This window comes from Pelodiscus sinensis, chromosome 24 (genome assembly GCF_049634645.1).
Source record: "Pelodiscus sinensis isolate JC-2024 chromosome 24, ASM4963464v1, whole genome shotgun sequence".
Lineage (NCBI taxonomy): Eukaryota > Metazoa > Chordata > Testudines > Trionychidae > Pelodiscus > Pelodiscus sinensis.
The window spans coordinates 11,878,989-11,898,822 of NC_134734.1; the positions used below are offsets into that span (position 1 = coordinate 11,878,989).

General features: G+C 49.2%; 1 protein-coding gene across 1 annotated transcript in view; it reads right to left on the reverse strand.

Moving 5' to 3' along the window:
* LOC102459980 (uncharacterized) overlaps positions 1–18,677 on the reverse strand; it is a 63,611-nt gene extending 44,934 nt beyond the window's left edge. The window contains 4 exon segments of the mRNA XM_075908297.1: positions 2,118–2,234; positions 11,873–11,999; positions 14,423–14,515; positions 17,746–18,677. Of these exon segments, the coding sequence (XP_075764412.1) occupies positions 2,118–2,234; positions 11,873–11,999; positions 14,423–14,503 (325 nt within the window). The 5' untranslated portion in view covers positions 14,504–14,515; positions 17,746–18,677.
* Positions 18,678–19,834: the final 1,157 nt, after the last annotated feature.

The following is a 19,834-nucleotide window of genomic DNA, read 5'->3' on the forward strand; positions in this document are numbered from 1 at the left end:
CTGATGTCAAATAAAAGACACGTATTTTCAAAAATAGAAACTCTGTTTATTCAACACAACTGGGGAGGGGGAATGAAACTGTGGGGAGATGGGGGAAAGGAGGCGGGAGAGGGCAGGAGAGAGGGTGGGAGAGGGGAGGGGGAAAACTGGGAGGAGGGAGCTGGAAGCGGGAAGGAGGGGGAGGGAAAACTCAGGGATCAGGGGTGGGGGGTCTCGCCGGGCCAACCGCCTCCCAGCACGGTGAGGGAGGGGGCCTCGGCATCCCTGGGGGATGGGGTGGAGGGTGCGGAGGTTGAGGTGGGGGGTGTGGACATTGAGGAGGAGGGTGTGGAGGTTGAGGAGGAAGAGGTGGGAGGGGGGGCAGGAGTGGGAGAAGGGACAGTTGTTGGGGGGGCAGCAGGTGCAGGACAGGCACGGGGCATCATGCTCTGCAGCAGGGCCTGCAGTGTAGCATTCCTGGCTCGCTCCTCAGCCAAGTGCTCCTGGTGGAGCTGCAGGTCTGCCCGTATCCAGGCCTCCACAGTGTGGTTCAGGGCTCGCAGGGACCCCAGGTGCTGGTCCCAGTAATCCTGCTCCGTGGTGGTGGTCTGGAGCAGGCCGCGGGTGCGGGAGCATGTCCCGAGAGGGGTGGTGCGCCCTGCCTGAGCAGCTGGTGCAGCTGTAGAGAAAGAAAAGAAGTGGTCAGTTCTCCCTGGGGACACAGTGGATGATGCCCAGCACCCCCCTGCGACATAAGGGCAACCGTGCCCTGCACCGTCAGAGCCGTTGTGTTTGTACAGAGGCTATGGTCAGGATGTCTGGCTCTCCCCGGGACTGGGAGCTGCCCCAAGACCGCATCCATGTCCCTATGCCGTGTATAGTGTGGCTGGGGCGGGGGAGAGTTGTCCCCTGCCTCTGTGTAGAGGGGGCGTGTGAAGGGAGAGCATCCTGCTGGGTCCTGCCCTGGGGTCAGGAGTGTGTCAGATCTCTTCACACACACATGTGCCTATTGGGCCACGGCCCCTGAGTGTCACGCAATTGGAGCCACCTGCCAAAGAGTGGGATGGCACGTGCTCGCATGTGCACAGGTGGCTGTATGATCTGTGGGAGGCATGGCCCACGCGCGCAGCCCCTGGTCTTCCTCCCCCCCCCGGGCAGGGGACACTTACCCGGATGGTCTCCCTGGACGACCCTGCCGACTCCGGTGGTGGAACTCCTTGCGGTGGCCCCTCTGCTGCGCCCGGGTCAGGGCCCTCCAGTCCCGGCTCGCTGCCTCCCGGGCTGGTGCAGACCACCCAGTCCCCCAGGAGTCGGTCAAGGGCGGGGAAGTAGGGGCAGGTGTCAGCCCCTGCTGAGGCGCCACCCCTGGTGGCCCTGGTGTACCTCTGCCGCAGCTGTTTTATTTTCAGGCGCACTTGCTCCTGGGTGCGCCTGTGTCCCTTGCGGGCCATGGCAGCCGCTATGCAGCCATAGATGGCCACGCTCCTCCTTCTAGTGTGGAGATCATGGAAATTGGGGGCCTGCCCCCAAACCTCAATGAGGTCCATGACCTCCACACTAGTCCAGGAGGCCGCGCACCATCTACAGCCCCTGGCTGGCTCCTGGGGGACTGGGCGGGGAACATCTCACTGGCACTGGCTGCCTGCCTGGCTCATCCTGCGGCCACTGGGTCGGGGCAGAGACTGCTGGCAGGGCTGTCTCTGGAAAGTGCCATCTGGCCAGAGTCTACCCCTTGCCCCAGGGCTGGGGGAGAGGAGAGTTTTCCTGGTTTGGCCCAGAGTGGCCACCAGGGGGAACCTGGGAAGGGCTAGCCTCCAACTAGTTCGAATTAAGTGGCTACACAGCCCTTAATTCTAACTACTTAATTCAAACTAGGCGTTAGTTCTCGTAGAATGAGGTTTACCTAGTTCGAATTAAGCGCTCCGCTAGTTCAAATTAAGTTCGAACTAGCGGTTTGCATGTGTAGCGCCTATGAAAGTTAATTCGAACTAACGGCTGTTAGTTCGAATTAACTTTGTAGTGTAGACATACCCTTAGGGACAATCCTGAAATCAGAGAGCTCACAAGAGCTTTGCACAATATCCCAGATGTTTCCTCCAGGCACTTTTAGTTTCTGAATAAATTTAATATTTCCTCACCTGGGCAGAGGCCTTTCAGGATCTCTCTTTTCCCCAAATCCTGGAGATCTGGGACCCTTGGCTCTTCCCTTTGTTCCTGATGGGTGATTACATCAGGTTTGGAAACTGGAGACCCTGCTTAAATAAAAGAAAACAACACAATCAGGTGAATTCAGAAGACTTTGTCATGAAAATAATTATTAATTTAGAACTCAATTCTTAGGAATCCAGTGAAATCCCAGGGCCAGCTCCCCAGATCCTCAAAGATGCAGAACACTCAGCTCATGAGGTACTGAGCTACAAACATAGATATGGGAACATATAGAGACAAATATTGTGACAGTCTTTAACCCTGCATTCACTTTTGCAAAATTATGATATATTTTTTACAAAGCAGGGGTCAGCAACCTATGGCTCAGTACAAAACCAAATATGGCTCTTTTGTCATTCCCAAAATACATGCAACATTTCAAATTAAAATGAAAAAGTAATTCAAAACTTTAAAAACATAAGAATATAAGTGCACTCCCTGCCAACAGAGTGAGAGGGGTTGGCGGTGGTTGTCTATCTGGCCATGGCAGCCTAACTTCAGGCCCCATCTGACTGCTGCGGTCTGTCCCCAGACATCATGCTTCTGGGGCAGACCCAGAGGCCAGTCCCGGCAGCCCTGCAACTGCTGCAACATTCCAGCTGAGGCGGCCTGCTTTGGACCCCAGCCATGGCAGCCTGGCCAACAAGACCTCAATCAGGGCCCAGTCCCCATCTGGCTGCAGCAGCCTATCCCCAGCCCTGATCCTGGGGTAGGTCCTGTGGTCTGGTCCCCATCTGACCACAGGCAGGGCTGGAGGCAGCCCCCCCCTCCTGCTGCAGCACGGGTAGGAAGAGAGGCCATGATCTGGCTGTGGCGATCCTGGCCCAGCCCCTCATCCAGTCACTGCTACCCAGGTGCAGCAGACAGTCTCTGGCCAGGTAAGGTAATCTGGCCCCAGACCCTTTCCCCCACATAGTCCAGTTCCCATCCTCAGCGTCCTGTCCTGCCTCCTGCACCTCCCACACACCAGTCCTCTGCCCTGAGACCCACGTGCACCCCAATCCTGACTCCTGTACTCCCATATCCACAAACTGCATCCCCAGCAGCAGCAGAAGTCTCATTAAATAAAGTCTATGAGTACAATGTTTCATTTATGCTATTATTAATCACCATGTCAATTATCAATAATATTAAGTTGTATATTTTCAGTCATGCAAATGGGCATTCTTATACTGGCTCTTTGTTAAGCACTTGTTCTGAATTTTGATGTAGTTTGGCTCTTTGGTTTGAAAAGGTTGCCAATCCCTAGTACAAAGTATACCTTGTCAGATATAATTTGGAAACTGATAATATGCTGAACATTATATTGTCTTGTTAGACTATGTATTAAAATAGAAATACTGCTAAAGATAAGATTTTACTACATGATATTACTGAAAAATATATTAGAATTATGAAAACAACCCATACACCAGATCCTCGGAGACCAACAAGGGTATCCTTTTGTAAAATGGCCATTCTTCAACAGAGGAGAAGATTTTATCACAGTACGGCTTGAACCTCACATCTACAACACATAACTTATCACCATGAATCATCTGAAACTTGGAAGAAGATGTTTCTACCACAAAGGACTGAATTATAAAAAAGATGGGGAAAATGCTAGAGACTTACTTTCTCTCCTATTTCTCTCTACTCATGACATTAACAACTCCTGGAGAACTGAACTTGGGAAGGCAGGGCCCTGAGAGAAAGGAAATACAGCCTGTCACAGCTTATGGCAGAGCTACTCAAATTTGCAAGCCCTGGGGTCCATAATGATACTCACAGCTCATGCCAAGGGCCGCAACTTAAGTGTGGTTGCATATACATGCAAATATATATTTGCAAATAGCTTTTCACATTGACAGGCATGAATACAAAGATTAAGGCAAGACTTCACTTCATGCAGGCCCCATTTAAGGCAGTTCTGCTGATATTAGTAAAATGCAATATTTACTCGATTTCTACCCATATGATAGCACTTTTAATGAGCAAATGAGTCCAGGAATTTAACTACTAAAACACATATCAATAGAAGACCATTATCTTGACTACTTTTTTGTTTTGGTTTCACAATTTTAACAAATCAAACAAACTGCAAATACAGTACTGGCATTTACTGGAGTATAAGTACAATCAATGTGGAACTTTGGTTGTACATTAGGAAAAAGTTCCTAACTGTCAGGGTGGTTAAACACTGGAATAAATTGCCTAGGGAAGTTGTGGAATCTCCATCTCTGGAGATATTTAAGAATAGGTTAGATAAATATCTATCGGGGATGGTCTAGAAAGTACTGGGTCCTGCCATGAAGGCAGGGGACTGGACTCGATGACCTCTGGAGGTCCCTTCCAGTCCTAGTATTCTATGATTCTATGAAGATTGTATCTGCAAACTTTTCATCAGCTGTTTCACATCAGGCTTGTATTCCACTGTAGCAGCATGGAGACAGTCGGTCAGATGTCTGCCAGTAAGAGAGGTGCACAGTTTTGACTTGATGATTTCCATGAAGGAAAATGAACTTTCACAGACATATGTAGACCCAAAGCATGTTAGCACTTTTTTGGCACATTTCAGTAAGGCAGGGTACATGTCTTCCTGTACATAAGTCATCCAAAATGTTTCAGTGTCCTCTTTCTTATGCCTAGCTTTTAGAATACTATTGTTTTGCACTTCTATCATCTCTTCTTCAAATGTGGCCCTCTCAACACCAAATTTCACTGCTGAAGGTGAGACTGCCTTTACCACAACTGAAAAAGCATTTTCAGTAAATTCAAGAACTGTCTTCAGGGATTTGACATCTAGAAAACAAGAAGAAAATTTGGTTTTCAGCTCTGAGATGTACTCCATTAAAAAAAAAATCAGGCAAAAAAGATGCATGTTCACTCATCTGTGTCAATTGCAAGTTGAGGATGGGAAAGAGAGTTAAGTCTTTCTCACAAAGCTGATCTGTAAAAAGGGCCAGTTTTGTTTCAAATGCAGAAACATCACACACCAGAGAAGTCAGGTTTTTTTCTTTGCCTTGAAGTTTAAGTTTGAGTGCATTTAAGTGGTGTGACATATCAGTGAGAAAAGCCATGTTTAGCAGGAATGTCTCTGCACCTAAACACAACAGTAAATCCTGGTGATCCTTTGCCTCCAAAAACACTTGTACAGCAAGTTGATCCATAAACTGATCCAACACTTTTCCCCGACTCAGCCATCTAATTTCTGCAAACATTGCCAAGTCACCATACTGTGTTTTGTACTCAACTAAAGCTCAAAACTGTCTTAAGTTTCAAGGCATTTGCAACAATTAAGTTGACGATTTTTGTGACACTATACATTGTGCTCTTGAGAAATACTCTCTTCAGTTTGCTGCCTAACTGTTCTTGGTGCAGAATGCAATGGTATGAAAAGAAATCTGGAAACTGTGGATTTTTCTTCAGCAAAGAAATTAGCCCCTTCTCTTTTCCAACCATAGAGGGAGCGCCATCCCTCCCTACTGAAGTAAACTTCTTCAAATCAAAGCATTTTCCTGGTTCTTCAAAAAATGCCATTAGCACAGAATAAATGTCCTCTTCCCTAGTTTGACCAGTCAAAGGTAGCAGAGTAAACATTTCTTCGACATACTTTTTGCCATTGAAAAAATTCACCTACATTATGAGCCGAGAGATGTCTGAACGATCAGTAGATTTGTCCATTGCCAGACTGAAATATTCAGTGCTTTCAATGTCTTTTAGCAATTTAGAAAACAGATTGCCTGAAATGCTTTCAATTTGTCTTATTATGGTTGAATCAGACACTTGCAGATTTGATATCTGTTTTACTGTATCCTTTGTTTTTAAATTCTGCAAAAAGTGATTCACTGTAGTCTAAGAAACACTTCTTCATCAATTCACCTTCAGTAAAAGATCTTTTTGATTTAGCTATCTGTCAAGCCATTTTGAAGGAGACTTCTGTAACAGCATCACTGTCTTTAACTTGTGAACTAAACATATCTTGTTGAGTACGGAAACCTTCCAGTAAGGAATGTATCTTAGTTTTTCTTAAATTGCTGCCAGGTGGATACGAGTCTTTGAACTCAAGATGACAGAGTCATGGTGCCGTTGCAGATTTGTTTTCTTTACCACAGCTACAGTCTTTTGACAAAGAAGACACATTCGTTTTCCATTTATTTCTGAAAAAGTGAATTCCATCTCCCAAACAGGGTTGAAAACCCTGTGTTCATCCACAAACCTTGCTTCTTTGTTGCCATTTTTAATGCTTCTTATTACAAAGAAAATTGTATACCAGTGTTTTGGGTGTTTAGCTTGAAGCTTCAGGTTGTGCATTTCTTGGAGAGATTTTACTCAGAAAAAGTTTCCAAACCAGAGCGTTTCAATCTGCAGTGGGTGGGGAAGCTGGGCGAGTCAGGCTGGACATGAGAGGCAAAAAGGACAGGTGCCTCGGATCCCCATCCTGGATTCCCTGCAGCGCTGACGTCCCCACGTGGGAGTCAGTTGCTCTATGCGGGACGGAGGAAGGGCTGCCAGATTAATTTAGATGAAGAGTAAAACAAGTCTAGGAAGAAAATCATTACAGTCACTTCAAGTAGGGAGTGTCAGAAATGGTTACAAGCAAGTGAAAGTGAAAAAACACTTGAAATTATGAATTAACAAAATGGCAGTCTTGGCTCAAAGATTCTTATCATGTTACTTTCCAGCAAAATGGAGACCAATTATGGGAGAAATTGACCACTTACTCAATTTCTCCCATAAAGTCCAAAGTGCATGGTTCCTTTGTTTTAGTGAAAGAGAACTTGGGATTCTCTGTTTCTCTCATATAGTTCAGTGAACCTTTTCTCAAGGTTCCACCCCAAAATATAGGTCATTCAAGCTGTGAGGAAGGCGGATGGAGTCTAGCAATGAAGGAAATTCAATGCTCTGAATGTCTAGTTCAGAGATACAAACATTTCATATTTATGAATAACCTCCATTCCCCAGGTGTTTGTAATGCTGATATTCTATTGCACAGGTAAGTTGGGGTATTCTGAACCGGTCAAGCCCACTGAAACCAGCTCATTCTCATTTCTTCCAGCCCTCTACTTCATTGAAATACCCTACAGAACCTTCTTTATGGTACATCTCTTTTCCACTGCCTCCAGATACCTCAGCTCACAGGATCTCTTCACCCCAAACTTGCCCCTCCATTCCACCAGCCTACCACTGCCTGGGCACTCTCTGCTCTTCAACAGGCAGGAAGGCTGCTGACTGGGCTGTGGCAGCAGCCAGTGCACAACCACAGCACCAACTCCGGGGTGCAGGCACAAAGGCTGCAGATTGGGCTACGTGCCAGCCAGGAGTTGGTAATCTCCCCATTCTCCACCCATCCAACTCCATTACAGATGTGATCTGCTGAAAGCAGGTGAGCTGCTGGTGGGCATACGGGGGCTCAGCTGGGCAAACTCCAATGGCCAGGACCTGGGCCACGTGGGCTGCTCCTTGTGCAGCAGGGCCAAGACCGGGGCAGGAGGCTGCTCCTGGGTGGTCAGGACCAAGGCTTGGGCCATGTGGCTGCTCCTCCAGTAATGGAGCCGTGGTAGTGGGGCAGAGATGGTCCAGACAGGGGCAGCAAGTTTCTGCTGGCTTGGCAACAGAGAGCAGTCCCGCAAAGTAATGGAGCCACGCTAGTGGGTCAGAGGCAGCCCAGCTACCCAGCTGGGAACAGGAGCAGCATGTTTGTAAGTGCATAGGATGGGCAGGAGAAGAGGGGGTGGATGGGTGCTGGCACTGGGGTGAGGTAGAGGCAGGGAGGTAGTTTGCTTGTGCTGTGAGGTTGGGAAGGTGTGGATAATTTATTTGTGCTTTACCTGGGAGTTAGGACAGAAGAGACTGCTGGTGCCTGCTACTTTGAAAAGCAGGATTTTATCCCAGCTCCCACCTGGGCTGGGGCAAGCAGATTCCACAGGGGTGGATGGGGGAAAGAAACGGTAAGTGGATGCTGCCATCTGTCTGGTGAGGAGGAAGCTGGGGACAGTTTATTTGGGGTGTCTGACTGAACACTCAGAGGCTTGTGTGCTGCTTAAAATATCAAACTACGAGCCCGAGATTGGAGAACTCAGCAAGGGAAAGCAAGGTCAAGGATCACACTAAATGTTAAGATCTGCATCTTAATTTACTAATATTAAATACTTTAATAATAGTAGGACTATTATTGACTTTAAAAAGTATCACTGGCACTTGGACTGTTACATACAGGGGAATAAGTTAAATCTTGGCACACCACTTCTGAAAGGTTACTCTCTTGACTTTATTTATTACATAATTACTTGTTTTTAGAGCTCTGCAATCCATCTGCTTTATATCCATGGCTCATTTTTGCAGAAGCAAAATTTTGCATCTTCACAGGTCTCTACTTGTTTTCACTCTAAACAAATTTAAGACTACGTCTACATTAGAGACACTACAGAGGCACAGCTCACCTGCTCTGCTGTGCCGCTATATACTCTCCCACATAGCCTCTCTAGGCCAAAGGGAGAGCTTTTTCCTATTGGCATAATAAAACCCCCAACCATCGTCAGTAGCTATGTCAATGGGAGAGTGGCTCCCACCAACATGCTATCCACACTGGTGGGCTTGTGAGCAAAATGTATGTTGGCTGGGATTAGGGATGTCAAATCCCAGTTAACCAGTTAACCCTTAGGTTTAAGTGGTTAACCAATTAAGTGGGATCCTGCTCCTGCACCTCCATGAGCTGGGCTGCCACTGCTGGCCCCCCCATACAGGTGGTATCCCAGCGCATCAGGGAGCCAGCTTCTGCTCCTTTTCCCTCCATGTGCCGCTGCTGGCCCCCTCTGCTCCTAGTCCTTCCCCTTTCCCACTTGGAGGAAGCGAGGGGGGTAGCAGCAGAAACAGCAGCCCAATGTGTGTAGTGGCCAGCTTCTGCTCCTGGCCTTCCTGTGCTGAGGGAGGCCGGCTCCCAACGTCTGAGGCTGCTCCTGGGTCCCAGTTAACTATTATCCAGTAAGTATTACTTAGGTTAGGTTAACTGTTCACATCTCTAGTTGGGATATGTGTTTTTTAATACCCCAAATGAAAAAGTTTTATCAACAAAAGTGCTAGAGTAGACATAGTCTAAGTGCTGTGTTAAGTGGATCCATGACAGAAGATGTAAAAGCCAAGCTGTAATACCTGTGAATCTGTGAGGATCAAGTGGAACAGGGGCTGGATTCTCCAGAGAGATGTTCAGAGGGCTCATCAGTTTGAGTGTGTCTATTGCCTCCCTGTTGAGAATATTTTGAAGTGCTATAAAATCTACACACAGACTCTCTCATAGTCTGCTTTTAAAGTTTTGCCACAATATCCCTATTGCTTAGGACTGTGAAAAACCACCTCTCCCGCCCTCACACACACACACAGCTATATGGGCAAAAGGACAATTGTCAATGCAATTACAGTGACAAAACATCCACCACAATAAAATGAAGCCAACAGAATGCCCATAAAATACTTTACTGCAGACTTAAGATTGCCTTGTGCTGTTTCGTGCCTTTCACCATATGGATAACACTAAATTTAAATCTGTGCAAACCTGAAAGTGAAAAGACATGCCATCCCTGCATTGCCACTTTAACTTTGCTCCCATCCAGGAGCAGTCCAAGGCCGGCTGCGACAGCTGGCGCCCCAGGTGGAAAGCACAATCGGTGCCCCCGCCTGCAAGGCCGTCAATGGCCATGACATAATCACGGGGCACCCTGGCGCCCCCTGACATCATCACTGGGCATCTGGGCCAGCGGCGCCCTAGGCAACTGCCTAGTTTGCCTAGGCTCATGGGCCGCCCCTTCTCCCATCCCATCCCATCCCATCCCTGCAGCTGGAAAGAGCCACTGGGAATGGTTCACTAAGGATGGCACAAAGATTAACAAAGTATCACAGGAACTGGGGAATTCTCTGTGTGTTCAAGTCCTCATGTCAAGACTGGATGTCTTCCTGAAAATGATTTAGTCAAACATGAAGTGCTCTAGCTCAGCACAGCAGTAACTGAAAGAAATTCTACAGTCTGTGTGATAGGAGATCAGACTAGATCAGTGTTTCTCAGCAAGCGGTACGAGTACCCTTAGAGGTACTCGAGAGAAGTCTTGGGGGTACGTCAACACAACTGAAATTTGGAGAAAACTGGATTTTTGTTTTAAGTTTTACCACACTTTATTATTGTTGTACTTTTTGCACCCAAAATTTCAGCGCCCACCCGGCTACGATTAAGATGTTTAAACAAATATGTTGCAATAGTAGAAAAAACAATTGTGTGTCTGAAAACTGTTGGGGTGCTGGGGGTACTTACATTTTTTTTTATTTTTTAAAAGGAGGTACTTCATAAAAAAAGGATGAGAAACACTAGACTAGATAACCTAATCATCCCTTCTGGCCTTAAAATTCTATGAATCTGTAATAGCTACAAGAAAGGACTAAAAACATGCCATTGTGTGTCTTGTATTGTACAGATTGGAATACCAACATTTATCTCCAAGCCCTCCAGTTGCATGCACCGGGTCAGCTGTAGCAAAACTAGATGGGGGAAGGATTAGTTGGAGCAGCATGACTGAGCTGTGACTATGCTATGACGAGAGGTTCATGTGAACCGTGAGGGAGCTAGTCTGCCCCATTTCAGTGCTCAATGTCATAGGCTGCGCATCATCAAAGGTGCAGAAGGGTGATTCTTGCCACAGGGCTGATATCATACATGCTAATGATCTATGGGGCTCAGTGAGGGGTCAGTGAAGGAAATGCACCAATAAATCTTCAAGGTAAGGGAGTGGTATCATTTTGCAAGTCTGAGCTGGTTTGCGTGCATTAGACTCAGTGTTTGAGTGAAGGCTGGGAATAAGAAGGTTCTGTTCATTATACAGGAATCACATCCCAGTTTCATCTTAAAATGAGAAGATATTTGACACTGCGTTAAACTGCTCCTGTGATCTGTTCCCATAGTGTTGTGTACCAGGGAGAGGCAGAGTGCTTTATGTGTGTATTAGGGATGTGAGTAGTCGACTAAGCCTAAGTTTATCAGTTAATCTAGTCAACTACTTGCATTCCTACCTCCCCTTGCTGTCTCTGATACAGAGGAAGCAAGAGGTGGGGAGCAAGAGCTGGTGTTGGGGGGAGCAGACTTAAAAGCCGGTTCCCGCCAGCACTACCTCCTCAGTGCTGCCTGTCCCCCCATGCTGCCTCTATCAGAGGCAGCAGTGAAGGGGAGTGCAGGGAGAGGAGGCTGCTGCGAAGCAGCATGGACCCGCACCCCCCCGCGCAGGGTCTGCTGCCTCAAAGCAGCTCTTGTTCGGCAGCAGCTCCTGTCCACTGGGACCCCTTGCAGACAGGGGCTGACGCCATGAAGCAGCTCCTGCGTGCGGTGGCCTGGACCGGTTGCGGACAGGGGCTGCTCCGGCCATGCAGGCAGCTTGGGCTCTTAGTACATTTGAACTGCAGAGCCAAGGAGGGGTAGATCCCAGACCCGGTGTGAGCTGGGTCTGAGCCAGGCTGCCTTCCCTTATCGACAAACCGAGTAGTCAATAAAAATTCTATCAACTACTTCATTGGCCAATTAACCACCTCTTAACATCCCTCGTGCATGTGTGATTGGCATGTTGATGTGGTGCTGAATCAGGGGAGTGTAAAGGTTATACTGTAGTGCTGATGCAAACCTTGATTAATTATTTCCCCTTCTAAGAACCGTGGGGACAGGACTCCTTACCCAGTGAGGTAACATTCTCATAGTTCTCCTGCATGACGGCTCTGTAGAGGGCTCTCTGAGCGGGGTCCAGCAGAGCCCACTCGGCCCTGGTGAAATACACAGCCACCTCCTCAAACGTCACCGGCCTCTGAAAGAGCAAGAGCCCAAAACTCAGTACTTGCTACCCTACTCACAGCCCCACCAGTCACGGGGGAGAGGAGCCAATCAAATGGAAGTTCTGGGTGCTCATGGTGAACAGTGTCTCAAACACACATTGCTCAGAGCATCAAACAAACAGCAGGGTGAGGAGATGATGGGAGAGCCTCTTGTCTCTCCCAGCAGACCCATCACACCCTTACTAGCCAGAGACTGATACAGGAGATGCAGCCTCTATCTGGGTCCCATGAGAGCTCCCTCATAGGAAGCTCATTGTTCGGACCTGAATACAGGAGGAGAAATATCTCCCCTAAGCTTCAGCTATGGGTACTCTCTTCATATCTCATAGCTCGAGCCCTGTGTGGATTCAAAAATACATATCTGCATCTGATCCATAATCTGCAAAAATTATCTGTAGATATATGCACCTGCAGATGCGATTATCTGCAGATATCTGTGGATTTCCAGGACTCTACACTGGGTCTAGGCTGAGGCTCAGAGCCAACCCCCAGTCCTGACTTGGGCTCGGTCAGGAAGAGCCACATGGGCAGCTGTGAGAAGCCTGCACAGAGTTGTGGACCCTCCACCTGCCTTTGGCTGGATGGGGAGCAGCAGACTCCAGGGCAGTAGCCCTATGACACTGTCCTTGTTATTCCTTAGTTATCCCTCTGCACTTAACTGGATCCTGGTCTTGGGGCTCCTCCCACAAGACTGGGGCAGGGGCATTCAGATATGGATGGACTTGTGCCAGCCAGCCAGGAGGAGCAGACATCCAGGAGAGATCTCGGAAGGATGGTGGAGTCACCCACTCTCCTCTGAAAGGCAGGCCAGCAGGAACCCACAGGCAGCAGCAGAAATACTGAACTCTGCGAGGCAGGCCAGACTATCCCTACACCTGAGCTCCAAGAGGGTCTGGAAGAAATATAGATTGTTGAATATGGAGTGATCAGGATGGTATAAGTCTGGTCAGGATGGACCATGTCCATCAGCACGGACCTCAGTCCAGCGAGATGACCTTTGCTATTAGTTGTAGTCTGTGCTGAGGAACAAGACTCCTCAGCGGCAATAAAACCACCTTGACGAGAGTGATATGGTTCTTGGAACAGAGGCTTTAATGCTGTCGTTCCAATGTGAACACCCTGATTGCTTTTATTGCTGTAATTGGCTTCCAGAGGTGTCCCACAATGCTTGGAGTAACCACTCTGCTCATTATTTTGAACTCAGCAACCTTGAAGGAATGCCATCTACCCCTTTGACAGCCAGGGCTGTTCTGCTCCAGGACACAAAGCAAATCATTACTGTGTATTGCTCTTGTGGTCTTCCAGAATAGGAACAGAGGCATGCAGGCTGGGATGAATGTGTGGTGACAGTGAGAGACACTCTGTACTTTGCAAAGCTAGAGAATGAGTCAGGGACTGAGGTTGGAGTCTCCTCCTGCCCCCAGTTTCAGGACTGATTGTTTCCTACAAGTGTCTGAATTTACGAGACAGCATGATGACACACTTGCTCCCCCCCCCACACTTACTGTCACACACTCTCCCACACACTTCAGTTGAAAAGAGCTGGCAGCGAGATTGAGAAACATGCATCATGTGACACTGTACCTGCCCCATTAAGTGCTGTGATGTTATTGGATTATGATACATCCTCACAGATCATTGTTGCAACCACTGTTATATGTGTGCAGCAAATCATATATAAAGTGTGCCGAACGAGATGTCTACATAAAGCTAATGTTTCTCTGGTTATGGTTATACTATTTGTGTGAGTGTATCATTTTTGTACTTGACGATATGAACATTAGCTATGTATCTGTATTTCAAATGTTAGATGGGATAGCTAGCCAGCATGTCTAGAAAGGGCTATTCATGTTGCTTGGCGCATCAAGAAACATTCAACAGACAATGAAGCATGGGAGACACCCAACTATATTGAATGGACATTCCTGCAAATCTTCAATCTGCAATGTGGGTGCCCAAGCCCCTAAACCATTGTCTGCTCTGCCCCTGCCTAAGAGCCCAGAGTTTACAGGCTTCTGGGTTGCTCTACCATGCCTAAAGGCCGGAGCCTGCCTGAGGATTAGAACACTCATGGGGTTTTCACCTGTTAGGGTGGTTGGGACACTAAGACCTGGACTGCTAATTCCCTTGAGACCAGGCAGAGATCCTGAGGTCATAGTGAGGTGATGCGGCCTCCTGCCACTACAGAAGGGGAGGGACAATTACAGTATGACTACAGTGTGTTCCCAGAATCTAAACTACTCATTAAACAAATCCCAGAAGGTATGCCACACTCTCTCTCTTCCCTGTGTATTTCCTGCCCTGTTCCAATCTCCAGACCAGACCCACCTTCTGTGTATTTGCTGCCCCTCTCTCTCCTGCAGGAACACACCAGCAACCCTGCAATAATCCTTACCTGAAGTAGTTCCACTGCAGCCATTTCTTTATCCTGTGTCATGGGAAGATGGGGTAAGATGGAGTGAAACATGGACGTCATTCTGCAGCCTGTCTGGGAGAGAAGAGAAATTATGGAAGTTTCAGAATAGGCTTTAGTTAATTTCACATTTTTTTTCTCCAGACCCTTTTCTTGCAGACAGACATCTTAAATTCTGCCATGCTCGGTAGGGTAGAGATAGGGTCCAGAATGACCTAGACAAATTAGAGGATTAGGCCAAAAGAAATCTGATGAAGTTCAACAAGGACAGGTGCAGAGTCCTGCACTTGGGGCGGAAGAATCCCAAGCATTGTTACAGGCTGGGGACTGACTGTCTAAGCAGCAGTTCTGCAGAAAAGGTCCTGGGGATTATAGTGGATGAGAAGCTGGATATGAGTCAACAGTGTGCCCTTGTAGCCAAGAAGGCTAATGGCATATTAGGTTGCATTAGGAGGAGCACTGCCACCAGATCTGGAGAAGGGATTATTTCCCTTTTTTCGGCATTGGTGAAGCCACATCTGGAGTAATGTGTCCAATTCTGGGTCCCCCATTACAAAAAGGATGTGGACACATCGGAGAAAGTCCAGCAGAGGGCAACAAAAATGATCAGGGGGCTGGAACACATGACTTATGAGGAGAGGCTGAGGGATTTGGGCTTATTTAGTCTACAGAAGAGAAGAATGACGGGGGGATTTGATAGCAGCCTTCAACTTCCTGAAAGGCGGTTCCAAAGACGATAGAGAAGCTGTTCTCAATGGTGACAGGAGACAAAATGAAGAACAATGGTCTCAAGTTGCAGTGGGGAAGGTCTAGGTTGGATATTAGAAAAATACTATTTCACTAGGAGGGTGGTGAAGCACTGGAATGGGTTATGTAGGGAGGTGGTAGAATCTCCATCCCTAGCGGTTTTAAAATCCCAGCTCGACAAAGCCCTGACTGGGACGATTTAGTTGGGATGTATCTTGCTTTTAGCAGGGGGTTGGACTTGATGACCTCCTGAGGTCTCTTTCAACCCTAGAATTCTATGTTTCCATGATTCTAATAAATTATTAGAAGAAAAAGCTACAAAACAGAAGAACCAAAGGAATCACTTTGGGGGATTACCTCTTGACAATAACCCTATGTCAGCCATACCCCAGCAGAAGGAAAATCCGGAACTGGCTTTTCCTCTCTCTCATGCTCATCTTGTTTACAGTAAAGGGATTCTGCCCAGGGATACTGCAATTAGTGCAGATTAGAGAGCTGCAAATCTCTCTCCATTTCTTTCTCCCACTTCCCCTTTCAGTCTCTTTCTTCTTTCCCATGTCCCCTCTCACTGCCCCTGTGGCTGGAAATATCCCATCCCTGGGCTGTTTGCTAAATTTCCTCCTAAAAAGATGACCACTGGTAACACCAGTCCCTGCAACTTCCAGAATGGAGAATGACTCTGGACAATAGGTTCCTTCCAGCAAAGGAGAAGTTGCGCGGAACATTCTTGAAGCTGAGATGATTAATTTATAATTTATATTTAATAATTATATAGAAGTACAGATGTTAAATATTGGTTAAATGAATAGTCGATTAACCTAATTAATTCTTATTGGTTACTCGACTATTCTAAAGTCCCCGGGGGCAGGGCCGCCAGCCAGTGTGCTCCGGCTCCATTCCTGAGGAATCCCCTGCCACTCCACACTGCTGCCTCTGTATCAGTAGTGCGGGGTGCCAGGTGGGAGCTGGTCTGAGAGTTTTAGTTTAAAAACCAGCTTCCCACAAAGAGTGACTGACTGTCACTCCATGCTGCTGCTTCTGATACAGAGGCAGCAGTGTGGAGTGGCAGGGAGCTCCTCGGCAGTGGAGCCGGAGCACACTGGTGAGCTGGCAGCAGCCCCTATCTAGGGAGCGGCTGAGCTCCCAGACCCAGCGCAAGCCAGGACTGAGCTGGACTACCAACCAGCCTGCTAAAAAATTGACTGGTTGGGGAGGGGATGCATGTTGTCTATAGCACTAACTATAAGCTTTTATTTATCAGTTAATTGACTACACTATTACATCCCTATATACAATGAGGCAAAACCTGAGGTTTTAGATCAATGTTAAGAAATGAAAGAGAAAAGGGCCAAAATCTGAGGGATTTTGGATCCACTTTTGTAAAGAAGAGAAGAAGGAGGAAAATCAGAGGGACTGTATATGAGTTGTTGAGATAAAAATCTGAGCTTATTTCACAGCAATATCTGATAAACAAATAAAGAAAAAGGGGGCACTACTTGCGAAGACATGATATGCGTATTCAAGAACTGATGAAAAGAGCTACACAGGACATATTGTTCCCTGTCTTATAATTAGACAAGGGGAGAAATCCGGAGGGCACATTGCATTTGAGTAATAAATACCAACTATGCAGTTCAATCAGCAGTACTATTTGACCAACAGGGCAACACTTGATATCCACATTGAATATGAGCAGTGGGTGAAAGTAGGGCTGAGAGAGGCAAGACCCCAACCCCCAAACCCCCAGCCCTTTCTGATGAGGCCATGCTCCCCATGGAAGCCAAACTGCCTCCTCGTCCCACTCCCCCACCATGGGGAGAGGGGCGGGCAGATGGGTGCGCATCCCTAGGCTCCCTGGCTCTGGAGCACAGGGAAGGAGGAGGATGTGTGGTTCTACATGGTTGCACAGGGCCCCAGCCTCCCCAGCTAGAAGCACGGGGAGGGCAAGCACTAGGGGCAGCAACACTCCTCCCCCCCAGAAAACCTACTGCAGTGGGGCCAGGCTGGCAGCTGGGGAAGGCAACGCCTGGCACACTGGCCGCCCATGACTTGGAAGAATTTAAGAAAAGGGGCAAATGGGAGAGGTGGGGGGTGTTTTACAATGGAGCGGACCAGGGGACAGTCCCAGGGTACATTCAACCGGTAGCAGAGGAGCAGCTGGAAAGCAGGTCACGTGCACATCCCCCGGCAGCGCAGCGCCCCCAGCTCCAGCCCAGGCTGGGAACGGGTGACAGGGGAGGGATCACGTGATGATTCCCAGCTCTGGTCACTCCCTCCCGGGCACCTGCCACTGGCGGCGGTGGGCAGCCAGGACCCTGGGCTGGACGGGCCTTTGCTCTGACCCCGCCCGGCCGGTCTGATGTTCCTCTGAGGGGGGGCGGGGGAATGCGAGCTCCGCAGGCGGGATGGGGGGCGGGTCTGGCTGTGGGGCTGCCCGGGGCACACGCAGGGAGCGCCCCCCCCCCATTCACACAAGCAGTAGGGAGCTCCTCCTCCAGCCCCGCCCCACTGCTCCCTCAGCCCCCCGGACCGCCGCCCCTCCCCCCGGCAGCGCTTACCGGCCTCGGCGCCCCGGGGAGAGGCGAAAAGCGCAGGGAAGGGGCGGGACTTCGCCCAGCCGGGAAGTGACGCGCTCTGCGTAAGGAGGGGGTAGGGAGCGCCGCGGCGAGGCGCTGCCGTTAGGGCGGTTGTGAGCGCGCGGCAGGGACAGGAGGGCGGGGATAGAACCCTGCAGCCGGGGGGGGGTCTGGCACGAAGCGGAGCGCGCGGACCCCGCACCGCGCACGCTCAGTAGCATCCGCTGAAGCCCCTGCCCTTACTTGGCCTCGCGTTGGGCGGGCTGCTTCTGAGACGGGACACAAAGGGGGAGGAGCTGGGGGCAGCGTAGGGCTCGCACGCACGTGGTGGGAGTGGCAAGGGGCCAGAGCCCTGGGGTGGGGCTAGCAGGGGGGCGTGGCACGGGCCGAGCACTCTGCTCTCTTCCCTGGGCTGCGTCACTAGGAGACGAGGCAGGACGGCGCCTGGGGTAGTTGTCCCGGCCCCTCCCGCGGTGGCACGGCGAGGAGTCACGTGGGGAGCGGTCGTGCCCCCCCCCCTTCATCGGAGCAGTTGCCCCAAGCCCCCAGGCACGTGCACAGCGGGCAGCTGCTGCAGGAGACTCGGTTCAGTGAGAGAGTTTGCAGACAGCTCTCAGGGACCAGTGACCCCTTATCCGTGTGTATCCGACAGCAGAGCCCCGCTGCTGCTGTTTGCACGCGTCAGTCAGCTCTGCTGTTGTACAGCTGCCGGTCCTGCCCTAGTTCTGTTTTAACAGCCAATACTCATTGAAAATATGCCCAGCGAAGTGCTTGCTGGCAGTTTTTGCAGTGACCTCTGTTACTAGTGTTGCACTTGCTGTTTGTTACCCTGATTTCTAGATGGGAATTTTTCATTCTTTTTCTTTGCATTTTTAGAGCTTCTCCTGGGGGTGGGGCACAAGCCTTCTGCCAACTTCTCCCCAAGGCCAGCCTTTGGTGGTGGGGGGGAGGGGGAACACAGGCAGCCCTCTGGCTTCTCTCTGGGGCTGGCCTTGTGCGGGGGGGGGGGGGGGGGGAGGGCATATGGCATGGTGGATGGATGCTCCCCAGGGACAGCCCAGGGTAGTGGGGACTCTGCTGCCAGCCAGTGGCTGCTAGCCAGTAATTGTGCCCTTGCTGCCCCCCTTGGTCATTTCATTTTATACAAAACAATTGTGTCCCATTGTCCAGTACATCCCATTGTCCAGACACAACCAAACCCTCAGCTTGCTTTAAGTTATGATAAGAGGAAGCTGCATACCAAATCGGGTGGTCATAGCTCTTCCTGAGAAGCTTTGGGGGTAGCCAAATTAGGCTGTACAGGATAAACTTAAACAACAAATGGTCATCTGAAGAAGTAGGCTGTGGCCACGAAAGCTCATGATACCATCTACACGTTTTGTTAGTCTATAAAGTGCTACCAGACGGTTTGTTGTTTAAGTTTATAGCTCTTACTGTTTGGTGGAGTTCTTGAACAAATGGACTCATGGACAGACACACAGATGCACAAACTCTCTCAAATATACAGTAGATGGTAATATGTATAGGTAGGAGCAAGGAATGTTGGCCATACTTTTGAGATGAGGGACTCTTTCCTGGGAAGCAGTGACTCCAAAAAATATTTTTGGGGGTCATGGTGGACAATCAACAGAACGTGCTAAACTTAAAAAACAGCTAATAATCTGGTAGCACTTTAAAGACTAACAAAACATGCAGGGGCAGCCTGTGGCTATAGGCGGACTCCGCCGCTGCCTAGGGCACTGCCACCCAAGTCGCCTGATGATGACATCACGGGGGCACCCGGGGCACCCACCAGTTATGTCAGGCCATTGACGGCCCTGCAGGCGAGGGCGCCGATTGCGCGCTCCACCTGGGGCGCCAGCTACCGCAGCCAGCCTCGGGCCACTCCTGAAAACATGGAGATGGTATCATGAGCTTTTGTGGACACAGTGCACTTCTTCAGATGACCAGAGTGTTGGATGTCCAGAACTAAAATAAACAGGGGAGAAGAGGGGGTGGGGGAGGAGGGGAAGAAGGAAAAAAATTGGAGGCGGGGGGAACAAGAAGTTGCACTTGGAAAGGAAGATGTCAG